This window comes from Ostreococcus lucimarinus, chromosome 10 (genome assembly GCF_000092065.1).
Source record: "Ostreococcus lucimarinus CCE9901 chromosome 10, complete sequence".
Classification (NCBI taxonomy): Eukaryota; Viridiplantae; Chlorophyta; class Mamiellophyceae; order Mamiellales; family Bathycoccaceae; genus Ostreococcus; species Ostreococcus sp. 'lucimarinus'.
The window spans coordinates 144681-169096 of record NC_009364.1 but is presented as its reverse complement, the minus strand read 5'-3'; the positions used below and the strand labels follow the sequence as shown (position 1 = coordinate 169096).

General features: G+C 60.2%; 15 protein-coding genes across 15 annotated transcripts; 8 read left to right on the top strand and 7 right to left on the bottom strand.

The window, feature by feature from the left end:
• The first annotated feature begins 21 nt into the window (after positions 1-21).
• Positions 22-1257, top strand: OSTLU_50634 (predicted protein). Its single transcript, XM_001420064.1, has one exon. The coding sequence runs from the start codon at positions 244-246 to the stop codon at positions 1252-1254; it is 1011 nt and encodes a 336-aa protein (XP_001420101.1). The 5' UTR covers positions 22-243; the 3' UTR covers positions 1255-1257.
• Positions 1258-1375: 118 nt separating this feature from the next.
• On the top strand, positions 1376-2974 carry OSTLU_50753 (SulP family transporter: sulfate; the record flags this gene model as incomplete). The annotated part of the gene is made up of 1 exon (XM_001420063.1): positions 1376-2974. Exon 1 carries the CDS (start codon positions 1547-1549, stop codon positions 2972-2974), a length of 1428 nt encoding a protein of 475 aa, XP_001420100.1. The 5' UTR covers positions 1376-1546.
• Positions 2975-3070: 96 nt separating this feature from the next.
• OSTLU_26062 (MFS family transporter: nitrate) lies at positions 3071-4897 on the bottom strand. Its single transcript, XM_001419885.1, has 2 exons — positions 4810-4897; positions 3071-4585 (listed from the first exon to the last, which is right to left on the bottom strand). The coding sequence occupies exons 1-2, from the start codon at positions 4845-4847 to the stop codon at positions 3139-3141; spliced, it is 1485 nt and encodes a 494-aa protein (XP_001419922.1). The 5' UTR covers positions 4848-4897; the 3' UTR covers positions 3071-3138.
• Positions 4898-5219: 322 nt separating this feature from the next.
• On the top strand, positions 5220-6072 carry OSTLU_17012 (predicted protein; the record flags this gene model as incomplete). Its single annotated transcript, XM_001420062.1, has 2 exons — positions 5220-5372; positions 5596-6072. The coding sequence occupies 2 exons, from the start codon at positions 5220-5222 to the stop codon at positions 6070-6072; spliced, it is 630 nt and encodes a 209-aa protein (XP_001420099.1).
• A 269-nt stretch (positions 6073-6341) lies between these two features.
• Positions 6342-7199, bottom strand: OSTLU_38305 (predicted protein; the record flags this gene model as incomplete). The annotated part of the gene is made up of 1 exon (XM_001419884.1): positions 6342-7199. The coding sequence occupies one exon, from the start codon at positions 7197-7199 to the stop codon at positions 6342-6344; it is 858 nt and encodes a 285-aa protein (XP_001419921.1).
• Positions 7200-7418: 219 nt separating this feature from the next.
• OSTLU_50765 (predicted protein) lies at positions 7419-9456 on the bottom strand (the record flags this gene model as incomplete). Its single annotated transcript, XM_001419883.1, has 1 exon — positions 7419-9456. A coding segment is annotated over exon 1 (1899 nt), but the record flags the coding sequence as incomplete, so codon positions are not given.
• Positions 9457-9991: 535 nt separating this feature from the next.
• On the top strand, positions 9992-12811 carry OSTLU_37938 (predicted protein; the record flags this gene model as incomplete). Its single annotated transcript, XM_001420061.1, has 3 exons — positions 9992-11398; positions 11468-11777; positions 11928-12811. The coding sequence occupies 3 exons, from the start codon at positions 9992-9994 to the stop codon at positions 12809-12811; spliced, it is 2601 nt and encodes an 866-aa protein (XP_001420098.1).
• Positions 12812-12828: 17 nt separating this feature from the next.
• Positions 12829-13884, bottom strand: OSTLU_25116 (FNT family transporter: formate/nitrite). Its single transcript, XM_001419882.1, has one exon. It carries the CDS (start codon positions 13874-13876, stop codon positions 12905-12907), a length of 972 nt encoding a protein of 323 aa, XP_001419919.1. The 5' UTR covers positions 13877-13884; the 3' UTR covers positions 12829-12904.
• A 288-nt stretch (positions 13885-14172) lies between these two features.
• Positions 14173-14931, top strand: OSTLU_17008 (predicted protein; the record flags this gene model as incomplete). The annotated part of the gene is made up of 1 exon (XM_001420060.1): positions 14173-14931. One exon carries the CDS (start codon positions 14173-14175, stop codon positions 14929-14931), a length of 759 nt encoding a protein of 252 aa, XP_001420097.1.
• Positions 14932-15830: 899 nt separating this feature from the next.
• Positions 15831-17984, bottom strand: OSTLU_26056 (predicted protein; the record flags this gene model as incomplete). The annotated part of the gene is made up of 1 exon (XM_001419881.1): positions 15831-17984. One exon carries the CDS (start codon positions 17982-17984, stop codon positions 15831-15833), a length of 2154 nt encoding a protein of 717 aa, XP_001419918.1.
• A 794-nt stretch (positions 17985-18778) lies between these two features.
• On the bottom strand, positions 18779-18934 carry OSTLU_38073 (predicted protein; the record flags this gene model as incomplete). The annotated part of the gene is made up of 1 exon (XM_001419880.1): positions 18779-18934. A coding segment is annotated over one exon (156 nt), but the record flags the coding sequence as incomplete, so codon positions are not given.
• A 1401-nt stretch (positions 18935-20335) lies between these two features.
• On the bottom strand, positions 20336-21286 carry OSTLU_26054 (predicted protein; the record flags this gene model as incomplete). The annotated part of the gene is made up of 1 exon (XM_001419879.1): positions 20336-21286. The coding sequence occupies one exon, from the start codon at positions 21284-21286 to the stop codon at positions 20336-20338; it is 951 nt and encodes a 316-aa protein (XP_001419916.1).
• Positions 21287-21392: 106 nt separating this feature from the next.
• On the top strand, positions 21393-21683 carry OSTLU_37980 (predicted protein; the record flags this gene model as incomplete). The annotated part of the gene is made up of 2 exons (XM_001420059.1): positions 21393-21448; positions 21518-21683. 2 exons carry the CDS (start codon positions 21393-21395, stop codon positions 21681-21683), a joined length of 222 nt encoding a protein of 73 aa, XP_001420096.1.
• A 226-nt stretch (positions 21684-21909) lies between these two features.
• On the top strand, positions 21910-23427 carry OSTLU_88387 (F-ATPase family transporter: protons (vacuolar); the record flags this gene model as incomplete). Its single annotated transcript, XM_001420058.1, has 1 exon — positions 21910-23427. One exon carries the CDS (start codon positions 21910-21912, stop codon positions 23425-23427), a length of 1518 nt encoding a protein of 505 aa, XP_001420095.1.
• Positions 23428-23688: 261 nt separating this feature from the next.
• Positions 23689-24378, top strand: OSTLU_94805 (predicted protein; the record flags this gene model as incomplete). Its single annotated transcript, XM_001420057.1, has 1 exon — positions 23689-24378. The coding sequence occupies one exon, from the start codon at positions 23689-23691 to the stop codon at positions 24376-24378; it is 690 nt and encodes a 229-aa protein (XP_001420094.1).
• Between the last annotated feature and the right edge of the window lie 38 nt (positions 24379-24416).

The window sequence follows — 24416 nt, the reverse complement described above, 5'->3', positions numbered from 1 at the left end:
GCGAAGCGACGTCAGAGGATGTCGCTCGCGCGCGGCGCGTGGACGCGCCCGGGCGCGCGGCGCGCGAGCGCGACGCTCGCGGCGATCGCGCGCGGCGATCAGGGCGTCGAACGCGCGCGCGAGGACGCGGTGAGCGCGCTCGGGACAAAAAGTGCACCGCGGCGAGCGGTGGAGGAACCGACGCGCGCGGGCGAGGGCGCGCGGGCGAGGGCGCGAATCGATCCGCGAGTCGCCGCGCGCGCGATGACGTCGCGAACGGCGAACGTCGCGCCGGAACTCGTGGATGCGTTCGGGCGAGGGCATAATTACCTGCGCATCAGCTTGACGGAAAAGTGCAACCTGCGGTGCGGGTATTGCATGCCCGAGGACGGCGTGGATTTGACGGCGAAGGATGAGTTGCTCACCGCGGATGAGATCGGGAGGGTGGTTAAAATATTTGCCGCGGCTGGGGTGGATAAAGTGCGGCTCACCGGGGGTGAGCCGACGCTGAGAAAAGATTTGGAAGACGTGGTGCGACGGGTGAGCGGGACGCCGGGGGTGCGCGAGACGAGCGTCACGACGAACGGAGTGACGCTCGCGAAGCGGTTAGACGCGCTTAGAGCGAACGGATTGACGCGTTTGAATGTGTCGCTTGATACGCTCGTGCCGGCGAAGTTTGAGTTCATGACGCGGAGGAAAGGGCACGATCGGGTACTGGCGAGCGTCGACAAGGCGTGCGAACTCGGATTTCAGAGCGTCAAGGTGAACTGCGTCGTCATGCGCGGGCAAAACGACGACGAGCTGCTTGATTTCGTGGCGTTGACGAAAGACAAGCCGATTAATGTGAGATTTATAGAGTACATGCCGTTCGACGGCAATAAGTGGAGCACGAAGAAGATGGTGTCGTACGCCGAGATGCGCGCGAGAATAGAAGAGGCGTACGGCGCGTTGACGCGCGTCGACGACCCGCGCGAGGAAGTCGCGAAGAACTTCACCCTGCCCGGTCACAAAGGTTCGGTGAGCTTCATCACGAGCATGACGAACTCATTCTGCGGCGGATGTAACCGCTTACGCATCATGGCGGACGGTAATTTGAAGGTTTGTTTATTCGGCAATTCAGAGGTGAGCTTGCGAGACGCCATGCGCTCGGGCGCGTCGGACGACGACATTTTGCGCGTCATCGGCGCTGCGGTCAAGCGAAAGAAGGCCGCGCACGCGGGCATGCACGAGCTCGCGGCGCAGGATAATCGCGCGATGATCAAGATAGGGGGTTAGCCTGTTGCGCGAGATTTCCATCGTCTCTTCGTCTTCGTCTTCGTCTTCGTCTTCGTCTTCGTCTTCGTCGCGCGCGCGCGCGCGCGTCCCCACGTTCTCATTTCGCGTCCACACACGTCAGCGCGCGCGACGCTTACGCCTCGCGCGCGACGCGCACGCGCACGGGTTGGGTTAAACACGATCTCCTCGAGCGTTCCTCGCGCATCCGCGCGCGCGGCGACGCGCGCGGGTCGAGCATCCACGCGAAAAAGCGCTTTTCGCGGGACGCGAAAGGTCACGACGCCCTCGCGCGATGACGTCCGCGGGTGAGTACGAGATTCGCATCGCGGACGACGATGATGACGCTCGCGTCGTGGACGCGGGCGCGCGCGAGAAGCGCGGCGAGACGACGGCGTCGGAGCTGCGCGCGACGAGAGGGCGCGTCGGCGGGACGGCGGCGGTCGTCGGCGCGCGCGCGGAAAAGTTTTGGCGCGAGTTCGGTTGGCGAGAGGCGAGCGGCGCGCTTGGAGATCTCGGGACTTTTTTACCGCTGCTCGTCGGGATGTCGATCGAGTGTGGCGTGGACGCGGGGACGACAATCGTGTTCACGGGATTGTACAACGTGCTCACGGCGTTTCTGTACGAGATACCCATGCCCGTGCAGCCGATGAAGACGATCGCGGCGGTGGCGTTGGGAGAGTCGCCGTTGAATGTCAACGAAATTATGGTCGCCGGTTTGTTCGTGTCTTCCATCGTGTTGGTGCTTGGAACGACGAGATTGATGGACACGTTTAATAAAGTGACGCCGCTCGCGGTTGTGCAAGGCATGCAAGTGGGACTTGGATTGTTGCTCGCCAGGAAAGGGTTTTTACTCGCGGTGTACACGTCGAGCGATGCTAGTGTGGTGCGAGGGATGTTTGGCACGGATGGCCTACTGGTCACCATCGTGGCCATGTGTGCGGTCATGTATGTGTGCTCGCCCGAGTATCCGGCAATTCGCGACGAGCGAGGCGAACTTGAGGCGGATGGCGAACGTCGGAAACGCATGCGTCACTACATTCCCATGGCGCTTATTCTCGTTGTGCTCGGTATCACCATGGCCATGACGAAAGATGGCGCGCTGAGCGGATTGAAGTTTGGACCAGCCACGCCAAAGATTTTGAGCGCGTCGTGGTCCGAGGCAAAGCGCGGCATCGTAAACGCCGGCGTCCCGCAACTTCCATTGACGACGTTAAATTCAGTGATCTCCGTGTGTGCACTGAGCAAAGAATTGTTTCCTGATTTTCCCGCGTCGCCGAGCTCAGTGGCGACGAGCGTGGGGATGATGAATATCGTCGGGTGTTGGGTAGGCGCGATGCCGTCGTGCCACGGCGCTGGCGGTTTAGCGGCTCAGTACGCTTTCGGTGCTCGCGGCGGAGGATCGATCGTGTTCCTCGGCTTGTGCAAGCTTGCCCTCGGTTTATTATTCGGGAGCTCATTAACGAAGCTCTTGGAGCACTTTCCGAAGACTATATTAGGAGTCATGTTATTTTCGTCGAGTTTGGAGCTCATTGGCATGGGCTTGAAGACGAAACCCGGATGGCATCAGCACCAGAAGTATCTCGTCATGGTGACCGCTGCGGTGACGATCGCGACTAAGAGTACGGCGATTGGTTTCGCCGCGGGGATCGGGACGCACATATTGATGGAGGTGCAGCGTAGACTCGAAGTGGGACCGTCCGCCGAAGGCGGGCAGCGATAGAGCGTAGAGTTGAATTTGTAGGAAGACAATTTGTTGATCAATTTCGCGCGTCGCCCCAGACGTCGGCTGTTCGTGGAGAGTTTGCAATAAGAGTTATGTTACACACTACGTAGAGGTGATTTTTTATAAACGATGCACTCTTGCGACGCGAGAGTAAAAAAGAATTACGCGGAGGCTTCAACCGCATCTTGCTCGCGCTTCCAAACCGGGCGCTCGTTGCGAGAGTTGTTGCAGAACTTTTGGACCGGAGCGGCGAGACCAGCTTTGATTTCTTCCGGAGTGAACTCGTTGTGAATGTAGTAGTCCTCTTCCGTGGCCGTTTTGGATGCCGGGAAGAACATGGAGCCCCACATTGGGAAGTGAATCGGGATGACCAAAGCGGTGACGCCGATGACGGTGTAACCGAGGTACTGGAGACCTTCGTACGTCTCAATGGAATCCTTGGTGAAGAAGGCGGCGGTGGCGATGGTGGCACCAGCGTTACCGCCAGCACCGATGAAACCAGAGACGACACCGAGAGCGCGGCGGGAGATGAACGGCACGATACCGTAAGAAGCGCCTTCGGACGCCTGCACGCAAATGGAGAAGAACACCATGAACGCGATGGTGGCGCCCAAGTTGTCCTTGGAGAGACCCATGAAGATGCACAGCACACCTTCGAGCGTTTGGGTGGACCACAAAGTCCAAAGACGTCCTCGCATACCGAAGCGGTTAGAAGACCAGTCAGAGATGATGCCACCCACGGAGCGGGCGAACAAGTTCATCATACCGTAGCAAGACGCCAACACGCCTGCGACAGAGAGGGAGACGCCGAATTGATCAAAGAGGTAACCGGCGACGATGTTGTTCATCGTGAGTTCAACGCCGAAGCAGAAACCGTAGGTGGCGACCATGCACCACATGCGGTAGTTCTTCATGCCGATCAAGTTGACCTTCATGGAGGACTTCTTTTCGAGCGCGCCCGAAGTCGTGAGCACCTTGTAGTTACCATCCGGCAAATCTTGGCCGAGGTACATGACCATCAAACCGACTACGGTGTGGCACATGCCCGGGAAGATGTACGCCCAACGCCAGGCAGTGAACGCACGGCTGTTGGTCGCCGAGTAGCAGATGGCGTAGATGCCCGGCATCAAGAATTGCGTGACTCCGCCGCCCAAGTTACCCCAGCCCGCGGCGGTCGCGTTGGCGAGACCGACGCACTTGCTGTTGAACATGCAAGACATCCAGAACTGGCACGCCACGAACGTGGCGAGACCCAGACCGATGCCCAAACGGCAGATCAGGAAACCTTCGAAGCCTTGCACCATGGCCATGGCGAAGCAGAAGGGCGCGGTGGCCAAAAGAATAACCGACAAACCGAGTCGCGGGCCGATGAGGTCGCACACCGTACCCATCAGCACGCGGCAAATAATAGTACCCGTCACCGCCGCCAAACCAGCGTTCCCGAGCTGCGGCTTCGTGAGACCCAAGTCTTCACGAATCACCGGAATCATCGGCGCCGCCGCGAACGTCGAGACGAAAGAGATGAAGAAACCCAACCAGGACATGTGGAAGGACAAGTGGTGCGGGCGATCAAAGCTGAAGACGTTCAGCTTCATCGCCTTGTGCTCGCTGTGGCCACGTACGACGGCACCGCGCGTTACACGTCAGTCTCGCGGGCATGAAAGCATAAACAAATATATCTTTCATCGTTATCGACGCGTTCGAGCGCCGCGTCGCCATCGCGCGCGACCGCACACGCGCTCGATTCGACCACGTCGTTTCGACACAACCGCGACGCATCGTCGTCGCTTTAACCCCCCCCCACGTTCGCGCGCGCCTCGAACCACACGCACCTGTCCACGGGGACATTGAATTCTTTAGTGATCGCCATTTCGCGCGTGCGCTGTCGCGATTCGAGGTCGCGGCGTGCTCGCTGACGCGCTGTGGAGTGACGCGCGGCGTCGCACCGCGTCGCGTCCCGTCGCGACGACGCATAAAACATTCACGAAACCCTCATCGTGTTTTTACGTATTCAAGGTAAAAATACAACTTACACGCGTACGCGTAATAGTTAATAAAATAAACCGGGTCGACGCGCGTATATAAACGATGTTTAGCCGTGTGACGCTTGGAACGAAGGGTCACCAACGGTCGCCCTTTGGCGACGCTTGGCGTCCCGAAACGCCGCGCGTCGCGCCGATGTCGACACTCCTCGACGCGCCCGCGACGACGACGACGACGCGCGAACGACGCACGAACGACGATGGTTGAATTGAAGAAGCTCTTGATCGGTGGTCTCGCCGCCACGGCGATGCTCGCGGACGGCGCGCACGCGTTCACCAAGTACAGCGAGATGTCGTCGAACACGCTCGGCGTGACGACGACGATCGACGGCGGGGCGTGCGCGGCTGGTTCGGTGCGTGTGCGCGCGACCGCGCGAGAAATAACGCATTCGGGCGCGCGCTCGACGCGCGAGTGGACGCGTGGGTGGCGTGGGGACGACGCGCGGGCGGAGACGACGCGAGGGCGGATAAGCGTTCGACCGGCGCGAGTGTCCTTTGGGGGTCGGGCGCGGCGACGCTGGCGATTTCGTTCGTGATTCGAAGACTGACTTGATTATTTGTTTTTCACGTTCGTAGAAAGCGCAGGGTGGTTTGAACTCCATCAACGTGGCGTGGACCGGTGCTTCCACGACGTCGGGGAACACGATGATGGTGAAGTTGTGCTACGACGACTCCGAACTCGCCTCCAAGCCGTGGCGCAAGAAGAAAGACATCGTCAACAAGAACAAGCGATGCAAGCAAACCGTGGTCGAGGCCGACTATCTCAAAGCGGGCATCACGGGCGGGTCGGCGACTGGTAACGTCGACATCCCGCTCCCGTTGAACATCGCGCCGGCCAAGTACTTTATCCAAGTCTTGGAATCGGACTCCAGCGGCTACGTGCGATACGGCGACGATTCTTCTTGCACCTTCGAAGTCGTCACCTACGACCGCTTGCCGCAAGCGCTCGTCGGCACGATGAGCTTCTTCATCGCGTTCTCTATCATCGTCGCCACTGCCGGTACGATGTACGATTACAAGAAGCAAAACGCCGCCGCAGCGCAATATGCGTAAGCGCGCAACGCGCGACTTTCGACGCGATCAACTTCATCGGGAAAACAAATTGTAGATAGATGAACCGTGCACACGCGTCCTTGTTACGGAGACGTTGCTTGTAATTTTCTTATTCCTCTTCTTTCCTAACTTATCGAGTCTCATGTGCGCAAACGAACGCCGGAAGCAGTCGCGCGCCGCGCAACATGTTTTAGACGTCGACTGATTTTAAATGACAAACGACGTGAGCTGATGAATTGTGAGTAAACTATGTAGTTGTTCGCTTTGTCTTAAAAGAAAATTCGAGAATCTGTAGAGACATTCAGTGCGTCCAACGCGGGCACAACGGCTTTCTCAACCATCGCCGGCGGGCCGCACACGAGGACCGCGGTGTCGTCGGCGGATGAAAACAATTTGTCCATCAAGCCACCTCGCTTCAGCAAGTCGCACTTCTTGATCATTTCCTCTGAAACGTATCCAACCTCGCCGTTCCAGTTTGGTTCATCCTTGTCGATCGCGTAGTGCACCGTCAAGTTTTTGTGCGCGCTCGCGAGCTCGTCGAGCTCCTTCTTCAAGAGAATATCCGCCGAGGAGACGTTGGCGAATAACAAGTTGACCCGCGTCGTGTCCCCGACATCGTTGAAGATTTGGCGAATGACTTGAAGCATAGGGGTGATGCCAGTACCACCGGCGATCATGGCGATGTTCTTGCATGATTTCTTCGCCACAGAGCCCGTCGCCGGATTGCGCGTAGAAAATTCGCCGCGAGCGCTGTACGTCACCAACCCATTCGGTCCTTCGAACGCTACGGTAGATCCCACGGCCACGGCGTTGAGCTTTTGCGTGAGCGCGCCTTGATCATAAATCTTCACGAGAAGGTCCATGAAACCCTTGTCCGCATCGCGCGTGATCGGAGTGTACGGACGAGACACGCCGTCGATGGTCACCGTCACGTGTTGCCCGACGGGAAGTCCGAGGATGTGCTCCGGCGACGGGAGTTCAAATCGAAGGCGTACAGTGTTCGACGTCACTTGTTCCTTCTCAACGAGCTTCAATTCAACGGTTTCGCCGTTCTTCAGCGTCGCGAGCGTGCCTTCGGGGTACTCCACGACCGGGCGAGCGCTCGTGGGCGTCTCTTCCTGCTTCATCGCTTCAAACTTGGACTTCGGCGCGCTGCACGACGGACAGACGTAGTCATCCGGCAACTCGTCGAACTTCTTCGTCTCTTGATAAATGTAACCACATCCGGTGCAAATGTGCGTCGCCTTACCCATGGCTTTAGGGACACCCTTGGTATACTGCGCAGATTTGTTGATTTTCCAGCGCGACGCTCGCCCCGGATTCGGCGTCGGCGTCGCCTTGCGCGTCGCGCCAAACCTCTCAATCATAATCTGTTCCAGAACCGGCTTCAACTCTGAGCACGGGACCTTTGCGATTTCTGGCGCTTCCTTCAAGTGGCCGTTCGGCCCGACGGTACCACCGATGAAGATGTTCACCCCTGGTACCATGCCCTTCTCGCCCGTCGGATTCTTCACCTGCGCGCCCATGAGGCCAATGTCCGCCACTTGCACCGGAGCGCAAGAGTTCGGGCAACCTGTCCAAATCATGCGCACGTCCTTCGAAAGTTCTAAGCAACTTTCCAAGTGTTCCGCCATTTCGAGCGCTTGTCGCTTCGTCTCGATTTGCGCGAATCCGCAGAACTGATTTCCGGTGCACGCCACCATGTTGGACACAAGTTTGCCCGGGAACGGCGTGTACTCTTGAAACAAACGCTCTTGGAGAATGGCGTCAATCTTATCGTTCGGCACGTGGGGAATGATAAAGTTTTGCTCGACGGTGAGTCGAATCTCACCTTCGCCGTACTTGTCCGCGAGATCAGCCATCTCCGCGAGATCTTCCGGTTGCATACGTCCGCCCGGCACGGCAGCGGCGACCCAGCTCAAGCCCTCTTGCTTTTGCGCGTGCACGCCGATGTAACTGCGTCGCGGAGACTCTCGGTCGATGAGATCCACTTCGGCGCCGCGCGCCAAGTCTCCCGTTGGCATGCGCGACGCAACTTCGGTGCGAAACGTTTCCAAACCCATCTCGTCGATGAGCCACATCATGCGGCACTTTTGGCGGTTGCCGCGATGGCCGTAATCGCGAAACGTCGTCAACACGGCGTGCGTCGCGGCGACAAGCTCGTTCTCAGGGATCCACGCATCGAGAGAGACCGACTCCGCTGCGCGCTGAGAAGATATGAAGCCACCGACGATCATGTTGAATCCGAACTTGCCATCCTTCATCGCTGGAATGAAGGCCAAGTCGTTGATGTCCGGATGCTCGAAAAAGTCGCTGCTGCCGACGACGCACACGTTCCACTTACGCCCCAAGTTAGCGATGGCTGGATTCCCGCGCCCACCACCGGTGACGTAATCTTGAATGGCGAGCGTGTAAGGTCGCGTGTCGACGATTTCTTGCGGATCAAAACCCGCGAGCGGGTTCCCCGTCGCGTTGCGCACGTTGTCCAACCCGCTTTGCAACGAGCACATACCGAGCTCTTCGAGTTTGCGCAAGATTTCGGGCGCATCCTTCAACTCAACCCCACGAAGCTGAATGTTTTGTCTCGTCGTGATGTCGCAGCACCCATCTTCGCCGTACTTTTTAATCACGCTCGCCAAATATCGCATCTGCGTCGAGTTAATGAGTCCGTTCGGAAGCTTGAGTCGCATCATGTATCGCCCGTAGTGTCCTTTGCGTCGATGAAACAAACCCGCCCACTTCGGTCGTTGATCGGTCTCGTCCGGGTCATTCAACGCCTCGTCCCAAGCCTTGAAATCCGCCGCGCTCGCCTTGGCCATCTCCTCGATCCCGTTCATCCCGATCAACTCTCGCATCGGATCCTTCGCGAGCTTCAACTTTTCAAAGGGATTCGTCGGTTTTCGCCACTCCTCCTTCACGACGTAGTACCCATCCGCATCTCGCGCCACGTGCGCGTCCGGCTTATCCAACTCCGGAAAGTTTGCATATTTCGCGATCGCTTCCTCGTTATGCGCCCTCAGGCTCGCCGCGTCCTCGGCCTGCCACTTCAACGCGTCGCCCGCCGACGCCGACGCCGACGCGTCGCCCGCCGACGCCCCCTCCGGCTCCACCACCGCCCGCGGCGTCCCTCGTCGCGCGTCCCGCGCCCGCGCGCCGCGCGTCTCGCGCACCGCGCGTCCTCCGCGCGCCCGCACCGCGCGCCTCACCGTCGTCGCCGTCGTCGCCGTCCCTCGCGCCGCGTCCATCGTCGTCGTCGTCGTCCCGCGATCCCTCGCGCCGCGTCCTCGCGTCGCTCGACGCGCCCTCGCGTCGCTCGACGCGCCGCGCGCTCGAGCGCGTTCGCTCGCGTCCGGAGGTCGACGCGCGCGCGCTCGCGACCGAGCGTCGCGGTGTGCGGCGCCGACGCGCGTCGGACGCGCGGTCGACACACGCGTGTGACTGTTTGCCCATACGAGGTCAAAGCGACGCGAAGCGTCGGCGGTCGCGACGCTTCGCGACGCTTTGTCGCGCGACCCGTCGCCGGGGCGTCGACCGATCGCGCGGCGCGGCGGGACGCGACGCCGGCGAGAAAAAAAAAAACGACGCGCGCGACGAATCGTGACTCGCGCGATCGCGCCGTCGGGTCGGCGCGCGCGCGTCGGGGTCGCGCCGACCGCGACGTCGCGACGTCGGCGGAGTCGAACCGGCGCGGCGGGACGTCGACGACGTCGAGTCGACGACGCGACGACGCGCGCGGCGGCAGATTCCGACGCGACGCGACGACGACGGACGACGCGCGAGGACGCGCGTCGAGCGTCGAGCGTTTCGAGGCGTCGAGCGTCGCGCGCGAGTCGCGATGGGCGCGTTCGGCGCGCGCGGCGCGCGCGTCAAGGGAAACGAGGACGGGCGATGCGCGCGCGCGGGACCGCGCGCGCTGCCGATGGACGACGTCGACGTGCAGCGCGCGCTGCTGGCGTGCGATGGACATCGCGGCGCGCTGACGAGGGCCAAAGCGGAGGGCGCGCGCGCGGACGGACGCGACCTGAACACGCCCGATCACTGGGTGGCGAGACACCCGAGCCTGGTGCGCCTGACGGGGACGCACCCGTTCAACTGCGAGCCTCCGCTGCGAGCGCTGATGGAGGCGGGGAGCGTGACGCCGGCGGAGCTGCACTTCGTCAGGAATCACGGGGCGGCGCAGAACATCGCGTGGGACGCGCACGAGGTGAGGGTGGAGGTGAGCGACTCGGGCAAGGGGAGGACGTACGGGATGGACGCGTTGTTGCGCAAGCCGGCGATGACGATGCCGTGCTTGCTCGTGTGCGCGGGAAATCGGAGAAAGGAGCAGAATATGTATGAAAAGACGATTGGATTCGGATGGGGCGCGGCTGGATTGTCGAACTCGCTCTGGACCGGGGTGCCGCTGCGGATTTTGCTCGCCGAGTGCGGGGTGACCGAGGTGACGGCGAAGCGACGCTTTGTGTGCTTTGAGGGACCGAAGGGGGAGCTGCCGAAGGGTAAGGATGGAACGTACGGAACGAGCATTCCCTTGAGCAAGGCGCTCGACCCGGCGCAAGATGTCATGGTGTGTTACGCGCAAAACGGTGAGGCACTTCGACCCGATCACGGGTTTCCCGTGCGCTTGATCATCCCCGGCTACATCGGCGGCAGAATGATCAAGTACCTCACGACGATTCGCGTCACGGAGCATCCGAGCGACAACTTTTATCATTTCCGCGATAACCGCATCATGCCTCCAGGCGTGGACGCGGCGATGGCGGATAAGCAAAACTGGTGGGAGAAGCCGGAGTACATTTTCAACGAGCTCAACATCAACAGCGCCATCGCGTCGCCCGCGCACGACGAGTGCGTGCCGCTCGACCGCGAGCGGTACGAAGTGAAAGGGTACGCGTACACGGGCGGAGGACGCGCGATCACGCGCGTTGAGGTGAGCCTTGACGGTGGTTACACCTGGAGATTGGCCAACATTCGTCGTCCATTCGCACCGACGATGTACGGCAAGCACTGGTGCTGGATCTTTTGGGATTTGGACGTCGCCACCGTCGAACTCGCGAGCGCCAAGGAGGTGATGTGTCGGGCGTGGGACGAAGCGAACAACACGCAGCCGCGAGATTTTACGTGGAATCTCATGGGTATGGGCAATAATTGCTACTTCCGCGTGAAGCTGTCGGTCGCGGCGCTGAGCGATAGAGCACAAAAGTACATTCGATGCGAACATCCGACGGAGCCGGGCGCGCTCAAGGGTGGCTGGATGGGTAACGAAGCCGGCGGATGGAAGCCAGTGATCGAAGCGCTCGAAGCCGCGCGAGCGGGTGAAGAACGGCATGTGGGTGCGAGTGCCTCAGAAGTGCAAGTGACGATCGTAAACACGGAGAAAGTAGAAGTTTCGCAGAAGAATGACGCCGCCGACGAAGCGCCCGTCGTCGCCGCCGCGCCGAAGAAAAATGTCAGATACATCACCATGGAGGAGGTGGAGAAACACAACACTGAAGACGACTGCTGGATTGTCGTTAAAGGTAAGGTGTATGACGTCAACGCGTACTTGAAGGAAGGTCTGCATCCGGGAGGTAATGCGAGTATTACCATGAATGCGGGCGAAGACACCACGGAGGATTTCGAAGCCGTGCACAGCGCCAAGGCTTGGAAGCAGCTCGAACCTTTTTATATCGGCGACGTCGGAAGTGCGGAAGATCAGGCGGCTTCAAGTGATGTGTCGGTCGAAATTGAGCGAGTCGAAACCGAGCCCAGGCGTGAGTTCCCGGCGATGCCCAAACGTGGCCCGGTGCATCTCGTCAAGTTTTACGAAGAACACAAGGAGGCGTTCGGCCAGATGTTACTCGGTGAAGCCGCGGAAGCGGCGGCTTTCGATCGCATGTGGGCGGGTGCAAAGCATATCGTGCCCGAAAACGCTCCACTCGGGCTGAACCCGAAGAAATGGTTACAGCTCAAGATTGAAAACAAAATTCCGCTGTCGCACGATTCCATTCTTTTGCGTTTGAAGCTCGAAAGCGACGAGCATCAGTGTGGTATGCCCGTGGGTTATCATGTATATTTACGAGGCGAGTGGAATGGCAAGAAGGTGATGCGCGCGTACACGCCTTCCTCGCTCAACGGCACCCTTGGGGCTGTGGAACTGGTGATTAAGATTTATTATTCCGACGTCCACGAAGCGTACCCCGAGGGCGGGGCGTTGACACAATACCTTCACCATCTCAACGAGGGTGACAAGATTGACGTCAAAGGCCCAGTTGGTCACATCAAGTATCTCGGTCAGGGATTGTTTAGCATCGACAAAAAAGACTTGCCGCCGGTGAAGAAGATGACGCTCTTGGGCGGCGGCACGGGCGTCGCGCCGATGTTGCAACTCATCGTCGCCGTTCTCGCGGACGAGAAGGACGAAACGGAACTTTCCTTCATTTACGCCAACAAAACGGAAGACGATGTGCTATTGAAGTATACCCTCGATCGTCTCGAGCGCGAGCATAAGGGGCGGTTTAAAGTGCACTACATGATTTCCAAGGAGACGTGGGCGGCGGACAGGAAGACTGGCCCGGAGTGGAGCTCGGATCGCGTCACGTACGGGCGCATAAGTTTGCCCATCATCCAACAACACGGCTTCCCGTCCAACGGTTCGTCGCACATCGCCGTGATGTGTGGGCCACCTGCGTTCGAGGAAGACACGTGCATTCCAGCGCTGAAAGCGCTCGGTTATCCCGAAGACGCCATCATCCGCTATTAGAAGAGCGCCTCGTACAGTCATAGAAATCGTCGTCGTTGAAATTAATTACACCAGGGGTTACTTGCGAATCGAATCGAACGATCAAAATATCTTTCACTTCTTACCGTACGCGAGCCAGTGCACGCCCGCGACGAAGACTGCGGCGCCGACGATGTTCCCTAGCGTCACCGGAATGATGTTGCCCGTCATCATCTGCGCCCACGAAACGTTTGCGCCGAGGAGCATCCCGTGCGGAATCAAAAACATGTTCGCCACGCTGTGCTCGAAACCGAGCGCGACGAACATGGTGATGGGCCAAAAGATCGCCAAAATCTTCCCCGCCACCGACGTCGTCGCCATCGTTCCCCAAACAGCGAGACACACGAGCCAGTTGCACAACACGCCCTTGGTGAACGCCGCGACAAACGGCAGCGACGCCTTCGCCGTGGCGATCCCCACCGCCGCCGCGCTCGCCGCCGGCGACGCCGCCGTCATCGCCGTGTACGCCATGTACGCCATGAACACCGAGCCCGCAAAGTTCCCAGCGTACGAAAGCGCCCACGACCGCGCCACTTGACGCTCGTTCGCGACGCCGTTCAGCGCCCCGCTCAGCATCACGAAGACGTTCCCCGTGAACAGCTCCGCGCCCGTCAGAATCACCATCGTCAGCCCCGCCGGGAGCCCGATCGCGCCTTTCACGAACGCGCTCAACCCGGGATTATTCGCCGCCAACGCCGGCGACGCCCCCCCCACGCACGTCATGAGCAGCGCGCCCAAGCCAATCAACGCCCCCGCCGCGAACCCCAGCGTCAGCGTCGTCGTCGGCGCCTGCGCGCTCTTCTTCTCGCTCGCCGCGCACGCCGCGTCGAACACCGCCGGCGGCGCCAGCGCGTCCGCGCGCGTCACCACCGCGCCGCCCCGTCGCGCGCGCGTCGTTCGCGTCCGCGACGCCCCGCCGACCGCGGTCGCCCTCGCGAAAGTCGGTCGCGCGACGCGCGCGACCGTTCGCGTCGCGCGTCGCGCCGTCCCTCGCGTCGCCGTCGTCAGCGTCGTCAGCGTCGTCGTCGTCGTCGTCGTCGTCATCATCGTCGTCGTCGTCGTCGTGTGTCGCGCGTCGCGGTCGACGCGCGGCAAAGCGGCAAAGCGTCGCGAAGCGTCGTTTCGCGCGACCCTAAAAAAATAGGGGTGCGACGGTTCGTATCGCGTTTTTTTCGCATTCGCACCGACGGTTTGAATTCAAATTTCAAAACGCGATTCGAACGACGCGACGGATGGTTGCGCGGCGCGCGCGGCGCGACACGCGGACGCGCGACGACGGCGACGGCGACGCGGACGGACGCGACGACCGAAGCGCGACGCGCGAGCGATAGGACCGCGCGAGGATGTCGAGCGCGACGGTGCGACGCGAACGCGAGGATGGCGAAGACGCGACGAGGGACGACGGGGCGGCGGTGAAGCGCGCGAGGGCGGACGACGCGGCGAGCGACGGACGCGCGGCGGTCGAGGTGGCGGTGGATCGGTTCGGGAGGCGCGTGCGCGCGGGCGATCGGTTGGAGGTGCAGTGGGAGGTGGAACCGGGACGGGGGGAGGGGGGCGAGGACGGCGAGGCGCGAGACGAGGACGAAACCGAAGTCGCGGTGACGTGGTGGCCGTGCGTCGTGTGCGAAGGGGACGCGGAGGGGGAGGCGAAGGCGGGGACGGCGTTCGCGTTGTTGTACGACGCGCGGGATGGGTTCGAGGCGGAATTGCGGAAGGTGTCGTTTCTGAGCGGAGAGGCGCGCGAGCTGACGCACGCCGACGAGGACGGGGTGTTTCGTTGGCGACGCGAGGGCGACGACGATGACGATGACGACGAGTGCGAGGGCGATGGGTGCGGCGCGGACGTACCGACGACGATGCGGGAGATATTGGAGGCGCAAGGTGCGCTCGATGCGGCGAGTGGAGAGAGTTTGGAAAACGCCTCGATGGCGGCGTTCGCCACGCTTCCGATGAATCAGCAGATGAACATGGCGAGCGCGTTCGCCGGGTTCAAGGATAAGCTCATGCAGAGACTGTCCGGTTTGGCTGCGCAAAAGGGCGCCGATGGCGTCGTTACGAAGGATGATATCGAAAACATCCTGAGCGATATCAGGAACGAATGACATGGATAGACGATTGAGACGACGACGACGCATGTAAAAATAAACGCAGCGGTGTGAAGATTTAGTTGTGCGGCACAACGCGACGCGTCCGCGCGTCTTCGTATGCATGGTGCCATCTTAGCGATTACAGGAATTGACAAATGTGATGCGTCGTTGGCGGAGCGCGTGCAAAGTGCGACGCGCTACCTTGACGGACCCATCGCTGTTCGCCTCGCGGCGTTGACCGCGGCTCTCGAGGCGGCGTGCGCGTGCGTAGCGTCTGCAACGGTCGCGGGTGACGACGAAACTGTCGTTCGAGACGTCATCAGAGTATGCGCGCGCGTGTGTCGCGATCCAGCCCCGAGTGTCGCGCGCCTCGCTCGCGGTGGATTGTTTCGCTTGTTGCGAGGATTCGTCGAGCTCGACTGCGCGCCAGCGAGTGGGCTCGCGACGTTGACGCTCAAAGCCATCGTCTTCGCGCGCATTGAGAGCGAGTGTTCGGACGATCGCGATGCGACGTGCGCACACGTCAAGTCAGAGTGCGCGCGCACGTTCGATTGTGCACGTCGGCGAGGACGCTCGTGGGAGGAAGAGGTGTATCAGACGTTGCGCCTGGTCGCCGACGATCAACTTCGCGAAGCCGCACGAACGCTGCGCCCCCCAGAGAAGATGTCCGACGCGATCGTCGCACTTCCGATCGCGCCACACAAGGTGGTAGTCGAAAACAAGGTCAGAAAGCAGCGTCGAAACGAGATAGAACTCGCAAGATCGCGCAGACTTAAAGCGGACGCGCGCGCGGAGGAGGGGCGGCGACGCGCGATGGAGGACGCCGAACGCCGTGAGGTGAGTTTCAAACGACGCGCGGCGAAGGCGCGCACGACTTATCTCAATAGTCCAACGCGAATAAATAAATAAACGATTCAATGTCTATCTGAGAACATGATGATGGTTTCAAACTCATCCTCGCTCATGGCGCTGAGGACGCCTTTGACGCTCGCAATGTCGATTCTGCACCACGCCGTGTTCTCAAACTGACTTTTAAGCCCTTTTGTCTTGATTTTGCGCACGCCCCGCCCATCACACGCCGGACCCACGTGCCCAATATCAGTGTAGCCATTGCTCCACAAGTACTGAAACATGGCGATGATGTCCTCGGTCGAATGCTTTGTTGACGCCTCAATGAGCGCCGGGCGCATCTCCAAAAGTAACGCCATAGGAAAATCACCCGCCGCCACAAACATCTTGAAACCGTCTAAAATGTCCATCTCATACCCTCGACCTGCGATACGCATGGCGTCTATCTTTTTCGTCTTGAGAAGCATATCCCTAAACGCCTCGCCGCTCTTCAATTCGCCCAAATCCGCGCTGATTTTCACATGGTCGCCAAAGTTGTTGTACTCAACTGACGTCTTAAAGTTTGCTAATAACGTCTCATCCCACTCGTACGAGTACACGTCGTCCCCGTGGGATGCGGCTGCGTTGGAATAATACCCTAAACCGGCACCAATATCAATAAAGACGGCGCGCTCAGGAATGTGTTTCCCTGCGTGTCGCTCCAAACCGGCAAAAAGGATTTCCGCCGGATTTTGCCCGGCGCGCAGAGGGCTGTGCGTCACCACTTTCGGTCTACCGTACAGTGTCAACCAGTACCCTTCCGCGCTGCGATGCTCGCTTTTTGATGACGCGTCGTTTTCCTCCATCGTGCCAACCAATGGCGTCATGAGATCGAACGCGGGCTCCCAGAGCGCTGTCACCGGGTACTCCCTCTTCGGATCGACCAAGGGCATTTGAAAGTGCTCGTCTCGCGCCGCAAGCTTCTCGCGGTACGCCGGAAGATCGCTCATGATCGAGTGCCAGAGAATCGCGATGTGGTCATACCAGCGCCTCTTCCCATTCCAGCCAGTTTTTTTCTTCCACCCACCCGAGTATCTGTGCGCGATGACGACGTCTGGGTGTTTTTGGCTCACGCCCTCCTCGCCGAGCGGATGCGTGCCGAGCACGACTTTCGGCAACACTCGAACGTTCCAAAACGTCTTCCCACCCGTACGAAGCCCTTCAAAGTGCGACATGATGGTATCAGTAAACGCACCCGGTCCCGTACGCTCTAGCGTGTTACGATTCGAAGCCTTGGTGAACACTCGCTTCGCACCAGCGTTGATGTGTTCGGCGACGGCGAGGAGCGCGGGATGCCCTGGCGCGCCCGCGAACGCCCAATTCAACACTTGTCGTCTTCGCACGAAGTGTCTCGAGTACGCCTTTGCGTCTGATTCGAACTCGTTCTCCCAGCCGACGATCAGTGTGTCCTTCGCATCGATCATATCATCCAAAGGCTTTCGACACTCAGTGTCGATGTCCGCGTACACGCCGCCGTGCTTCAAAATCACCAAATACCGAAAGAAATCGCTCCGTTCTACCTTCTTCACCAACGCCGCATACGCATCGTAATAATCCGGAAAATGCTCCTGCACGAACCGCGTGCAGTCCTCGTCGTCGTAGAACCGTATCTCCCACTCTGGATTCTGCGCTCGCCACGTCTGCATCATCGCCTTGTCCTTCTCCGTGAGCGTCCCGCGCGACTTGAACGTCTGATGCACGATTCGCGGGATCAGCTTCGCCCTGTTCCGCGGAGCACCACTACTGTACCCTCCGTTCGTTCGTCGCAAATCATCCGCGCTCTTCGCGTATCGTTTCGTCGCGCTCGGCGCCAAGGCTTCGCCTCGGCGTCCCTTTGGAGGTTCAACCTGCAGCAAACCCAAATCTAATTCCGTACCCACGCGCGTCGGCGACGCCGTCTCCGACGATTTCGACGCCACTTGCGCGAGCAATACAGTCACTGCGATCGCGCAGCATAAACGTGCGACGTTGACGCGACTCGTGGGCGCGAATAGCGCGCGCAGAGTGTTCAAAAACTGATTACAGTTGGCAAATCCATGGCGACTGGAACGACGACGTTTGCCGTACTTACTCGCGTCGTCGTCGTAATTGGCAGCCTCAAGGTCGTAAGCGAAGGCGGTGCGATCGTCGAGGCGCGCGTGCGCACGCGGACGCGCGCCGGGACGTTTCGAAGCCGACATGTGCGGCCGCGCGCGTACGAGACGAGCGGATACAGCAAAGCAGAGCGCGGCGGGGAATCGAGCGAATCGAGTGAATCGAGTGAATCGTGCGCGACGTATTAGGTCGTCATTACACAATCTCTTTTTATTATGCCCGCTATCAGTTTCTATTGGCGCACTCACACCGCGCTGTCGCCCGGGTGGTTCAGTGAGTGCGGATGGTCGTGTTGACATTCGTCGCCGTGGCCGTGCGAGTGACCGTGGCCGTGCGAGTGACCGTGACCGTGCGATCGCACGGTATCGGAGTGAAATTGAAACACCGCGCGCAAGAATCTTGGTGCGGTGCTGTGAAACCAAGAATAGCTAAATTTTGGCGCCACGGGTAAGTCGGCCTTTTTCTCCTTGGCGGCGACGTAAAATCCGTCCCAGTCGCGTTTTTTATCGGTGTCGCGCCAAAACTGAATGCAATTGATCCGCGGCCCGGCATCGAAGACGTTGCGATACGGACGATCAGGATCGCCCGATTGGAGATATTCATATCTTGCCGCGTTTTCCATCTCGTTCACTGTGAGATTCACGCAGACGCCGATGAACATGCGTACGAGGATGCCGGCGCAGTAAATCGTGAACAAGAAAGCAATCGCGTACAAAATCATGCCGAACGGGCGGTTGAACACGACGTAAAAATGTGTCACGACTGTGGGCATAAATCCAGTGCCACCGACGCGCGGAGCTTCGATATCAACGAGCATCCTGTAAAACAGGTGGCTCACGTGCAGAAATCCACACTGACCGATGAACATCGAGAGTACTGCCATGAAGAACCAGCGCTGATTCCTCGCACCAATGCACGTCATCGTAATCGGGCAGTGGTGATCCATCTTTTCCACGCAACGATTGCAGAAGGGACAGTGCTTCGACCGCAGCGGCCTGGCGCAGTGACAAGTCTTGCAATATCGGTTGTTGATCATCATCTTTGATGCGTTCTCCGCGACCGAGGATCCACCCTGCGTCGCGCTCACGCGTTCCATCGTCGCCGCCCACGACGCAAAATCACTCACACCGGTGGGCACGAAGCCCGGACCGATAACATATGTTTTGTAAAACAACCAGGGCGTGAAAACAAACTCAAAAGTAGTGATCAAACACGTCATCGGTGCGACGCCGAAGAACAACGGCACGTACACAAAGAAAAACTGCAACGCACACGCGAGCACTATGGCATGCACAGTCATCGCGGCCGACGTACCTATCCTTCGTTTGCCGTACATGTACGTCACTTGCGAACTCGCATGTCGGTGCGCCACGAGTATCAACGCCGTGATCGTGACAAAAGACACCAAGAAATAAAATAGATTTAAGCCCAATGCGGCGAGCGTCGAGCCTACAATCGCGATGACGAAAGGAACCGCGGTATCCATGTTCGTCGCTTGTGCGCGAAGATGCACGTCGATATAAGACGGTGTTTCTTCGTTCGTCCCGCGTCTCGCGATACTTAATAAATACTGCTCGTCGTCGTCGGCGCTCGGCGCCACCACCGGCGCGGCCATACCGGTGGTGATGTAATTCTCCTGTCGCTCGCGAAACGTCCTCAACTCAATCTTTGCCTGCTCCAGAATCTTTAAATCCGCGATGTAATCATCCGCACTCTTCGCGTGCCCGTTCTCGTTCGCATCCAAGCTCCCGAAACTTTGCGCCAATTCGGCCAAGCCTTCGCCTCCGTTGGACAACACGCGCGTCAGTTCCGCCAATCCTCGTTCGCTCCCGAGCATCCCGCGCAACCCTGGCGAGCGATCCATCATCTTTTTCACGGTCGGAAATCCCTCTATCAATTGATATATGCGCTTGTGCGCGTCTAATGACGGTCCCGCGTGTGGGTGCGTCGCCAAGAACGCCGTCACCCGCGCGTGCTGTTCCTCCAGCGTCTGGCTCGAGCTCGCCGCCTCCCTTCGCGCATTCGCCTGCATTTCCGCGCGCAGCCGCGCCCCCGCTCTTTCCGCGTTCGCGCGCACGATGTCGCGCACGCTCGGTTCGTTCGTCGCGTCATCCGCGGGCGACTTTAGATTTTGATCGTCCGCGGCGGTGTTGGATCGCGCGCCATCTTCCGCGTTTTGCGGCGTCTTCGGCGGTCGCGCGTGGTTCAGGGGTAGCAGACCGTCTTGCGCGTAACGCTTGGTCGGCGTTCGCGCGGGCGCGGCGGCTCCGGCGCCGGGAGACATCGAGGAGTGCGGCGATGGCGCTCGAGGTCCGGCGCGAAGCCCGAGGATCGAGCGCGCGCGCGACGAGCGACGACGACGCGGAAGCGGTTCGACGCGCGCTGAACGGCGCGCGCGCGATGAAAGAGACTACGACTGAAACGCAAACAATATATTCTATGAACTACGGCGCCAGGGCGGGTCGTCGTCGGCGAGCGCGACGGCGCCGTCGTCGTGCGCGAGCGCGACGGCGACGAAATCGAGCGCGCCGACGTGGTCGCCCGGCATAGCGGAACGATCAAACTCATCGATCGCGAGCGCCACGGCGCGCGTGCTCTCGAACGCGTGCTCTGCGTTCGGATAAAAATCCCGCAGTATTTCGTCCGACGATAACGCCGTTCGAGCGTAAAACACGACGCACGGCCTCGCGTTGACGACGCGAAGCGTCACGCCGAGACATCGCAGACGCCGCACGCGCTCCTCGTCCACCCCGAGTTCTTCGCGAAGTTCCGACAGCGCGCTCTCGAACATGTACCTCGACACATCCATCGCGTCGGTGTCGCCGTCGAAGCCGACGTCCTTCGGCTCGGGGTGTCCTCCCGGAAACACCAACGCCCCCGGCGCCTCGCCGACGTCTCGCGATCGACGCAACGCCAAAAATTTCCCATCGCTCGCCCGCAGGCACACGCAATTCCCCAGCGCCATGCCGTAGTGCGCGAACCGCGCCGCCGTTCCAATCGCCGCGCTCGCTCGTCCGCACCCAGACGTCGTCCGCGTCGTCGCGTCGTCGCTCGTCTTCGTCGCCGCGAACGCGTCCCAGTTCGCCGCCAAATTCGTCCCCTGCAGCGTCTTGTAATCCGTCAGCCCGCACTCGACGCGCGCGATCGCGCCGTCCGTCGCGTCGGCGTCGCGCGTCGTCGCGCTCGCGAATCGAAACTTCGCCGCGTCGTACACCGTCGCGCCGCGGCGCGCCCACGTCGCGTCGATCGTCGCCTCGACGTCGTCGCGCGCCGGGACGCGCGCGCGCTCGCCCGACCCGCGCGCGACGAACGCGATCTCGTCCCAGCGCAGACCGCCGCCGCGGGCGCACGCGACGACGCGCTCGTACGCCTGGAACGCGCCGGACATCGCGCGACGCGCGACGCGCGCGACGGCCGCGTCGCGACGTGACGCGACGCCGAACGAACGAACGAACGAACGAACGAACGAACGAACGACACTCGCGCGCGCGACGATGATCGAGATCACGCTGAACGACCGACTCGGGAAGAAGATACGCGTCAAGTGCAAGTGCGTCGACGATCCGACGGGGCGCGCGACGCGCGACTGACGCGCGCGCGGTTTGTTTCGACGGCGCAGCGAGGACGACACCATCGGTGATTTAAAGAAACTCGTCGCCGCGCAGACGGGGACGCGGCCGGAGAAGATACGGATACAGAAGTGGTACACGATTTATAAGGATCACATCACGCTGGACGATTACGAGATTCACGACGGGATGAATCTGGAGCTGTACTTTAACTAGGGGCGGGCGCGAGACGCGGGACGCGGGACGCGGGACGCGGGCGAGGCGACGCGCGAGGGAACGATCGCGCGCGATCGTTGTAATAATATCGACGTAGAAGATGCGCGCGATTCGGTCGACGCGATTCGGCGGCGCGCGGCGCGCGCGGCGCGTCGTCGGTCGGACGCGTCGAGCGCGGCGCGCGCGACGTCGACCTCACACCGCGAAGCGCGCGCGAACCGACGTCATGTCGCCCGCGGACGCGCTCGCGAGCGATTTCGCGCGCACGCAGATCGCCGCCGCGAAGGCGACGATCGACGCGATCGATGCGATCGACCCGAAGCTGACGTATCGAACCGTGCGCGCCGTCGCGGGTCCGCTGGTGATTTTAGATCAAGTTTCGAACGCAAAGTACGCCGAAATCGTCAACGTGAAGCTCGGCGACGGCACGCTCAGGCGCGGACAAGTGCTCGAGGTCGATGGTGAACGCGCGGTGGTGCAGATATTCGAAGGCACGAGCGGGATCGATGGGAAAAGGACCGAGTTGGAGTTTACGGGGGAAGTGCTGAAGACGCCGGTGAGCGAGGATATGTTGGGACGGATCTTTAACGGATCTGGGAATCCCATCGACGGTGGACCGCCGGTGATGGCGGAGAAATATTTGGATATCCAAGGGGCGAGCATCAATCCGAGCGAAAGGACGTACCCGGAGGAGATGATACAGACGGGAATATCGACCATTGACGTGATGAATTCCATCGCTCGAGGACAAAAGATTCCATTGTTTAGTGCGGCGGGTTTGCCGCATAACGAGATTGCGGCGCAGATTTGTCGACAAGCTGGATTGGTGAAACGGCGGGACGATGAGGGGCGAGAGGTGGAGGGGGGAGACGCGGGCACGTCGGCGGGCGAAGACGACTTCGCCATCGTCTTCGCGGCGATGGGGGTCAACCTGGAGACGGCAAACTTTTTCCGTCGTGATTTCGAACGGACTGGAAGTTTGGAGAAAGTTGTTTTGTTCCTGAACCTCGCGAATGATCCCACGATTGAGCGAATCATCACTCCGCGCATCGCTTTGACGACGGCGGAATACCTGGCGTACGAGTGCGGGAAGCACGTCTTGGTGATTTTAACCGACATGTCTTCCTATGCCGACGCTTTGCGCGAGGTCAGCGCGGCGCGCGAGGAAGTCCCGGGGCGAAGAGGTTATCCTGGTTATATGTACACCGATTTAGCTACGATTTACGAGCGAGCGGGTCGAATCAAAGGACGAAAAGGTTCAATCACGCAGTTGCCGATTTTAACCATGCCGAACGACGACATCACGCACCCGATTCCAGATTTGACGGGATACATCACCGAAGGGCAGATTTACATCGACCGCCAGTTGCATAACCGACAAATCTACCCACCCATCAACGTTTTGCCATCGCTCAGTCGTTTGATGAAGTCTGCGATTGGCGAAGGCATGACGCGTCGCGACCACGGCGAAGTCTCCAACCAGCTCTACGCCAACTACGCCATCGGCAAAGACACCTTGGCTATGAAAGCCGTCGTCGGCGAAGAAGCGTTGAGCTCCGATGATTTGCTTTACCTCGAGTTCTTGGACAAATTCGAGCGCAAGTTCATCAATCAGGGTAACGAAGGACGGAACATTTACGACGCCTTGGACCTCGCGTGGTCGCTGCTTAGAATTTTCCCGCGCGAGCTCTTGAAGCGCATTCCCGCCAAGACGCTCGATCGATACTACGACCGCGCGGCTTGAGATCCAAGACACACGAAACACGAGGCGAGACGTCATTAGCGATCACTACACCATTTAATTCAACCGACGCGAAAGCGGATAAAGCGCGCCTCGGCGTCGATATCGCGGCATAACCACGCGTGCATGTCAATCGCCCGCGTCCGCGCGCCATCCGCGGTTCTCGTACGGGCGTCATCCACGACGCGTTTCCGCTCACGCGCGGCCTTCGTTCGCCACCGTTCGCGCGTCGTCGACGCGACGACCGCTCCTAAACTGTCCCCAATGTCGATGTCCAGAAGACGCGCGGCGACGCCACGCGCGGGCGCCCACGACGCGGCTGACGCGCGCGCGTCGCCGCGAAATCCCTCGTCGAAAAAAACGCCCGTCCTGGCGTACGTGAACGAGAGCACGAAATTCGTCGTCTCGTGCGCGGCGCTGGGGGTCTTGCTGCGCGACCCGAGCGCGGGGACGTGCTGGGCGCTGCTCGGAAGCGTCGTGAACAGCGTCAATGGGAAGATTTTGAAACGCGTCTTGAATCACGAGCGACCGGATGGGGCGATCAAGGCTGATCCCGGGATGCCGAGCTCGCACGCGACGTCGTTGTCGTATTTGAGCGTGTACGCGGCGACGGCGTTGGCGTACTTTCGAGACGCGGCGCCGGCGCTCGGATACGCGGGACAGCTCGTGGCGAGCTTTGTTTTAGTGATAATGGGGATGTTTTTGAGTTATTTGCGCGTGAGTACGGGGTATCACACGCCACCGCAAGTCATCGTGGGTTACGCCGTGGGGTCAACCACCGCGCTCACGTGGTTCTTCGTCGGCTTGAGGTACGTTGAGCCGTTTCTCAAGGCTGAGCCGAGTATGCTGAGCGTGCTACATTCGGCGCTGATCATCGCCATCGGTTGGTTCGCGTTTTCCGCGCTCGATTGGGTGGAGACGATCGTGAAAAACATCAAGAAGAAATTTGCGTGACGAGCGTGGTTCGTCGGGTGGTTCGTCTACCTCCGATT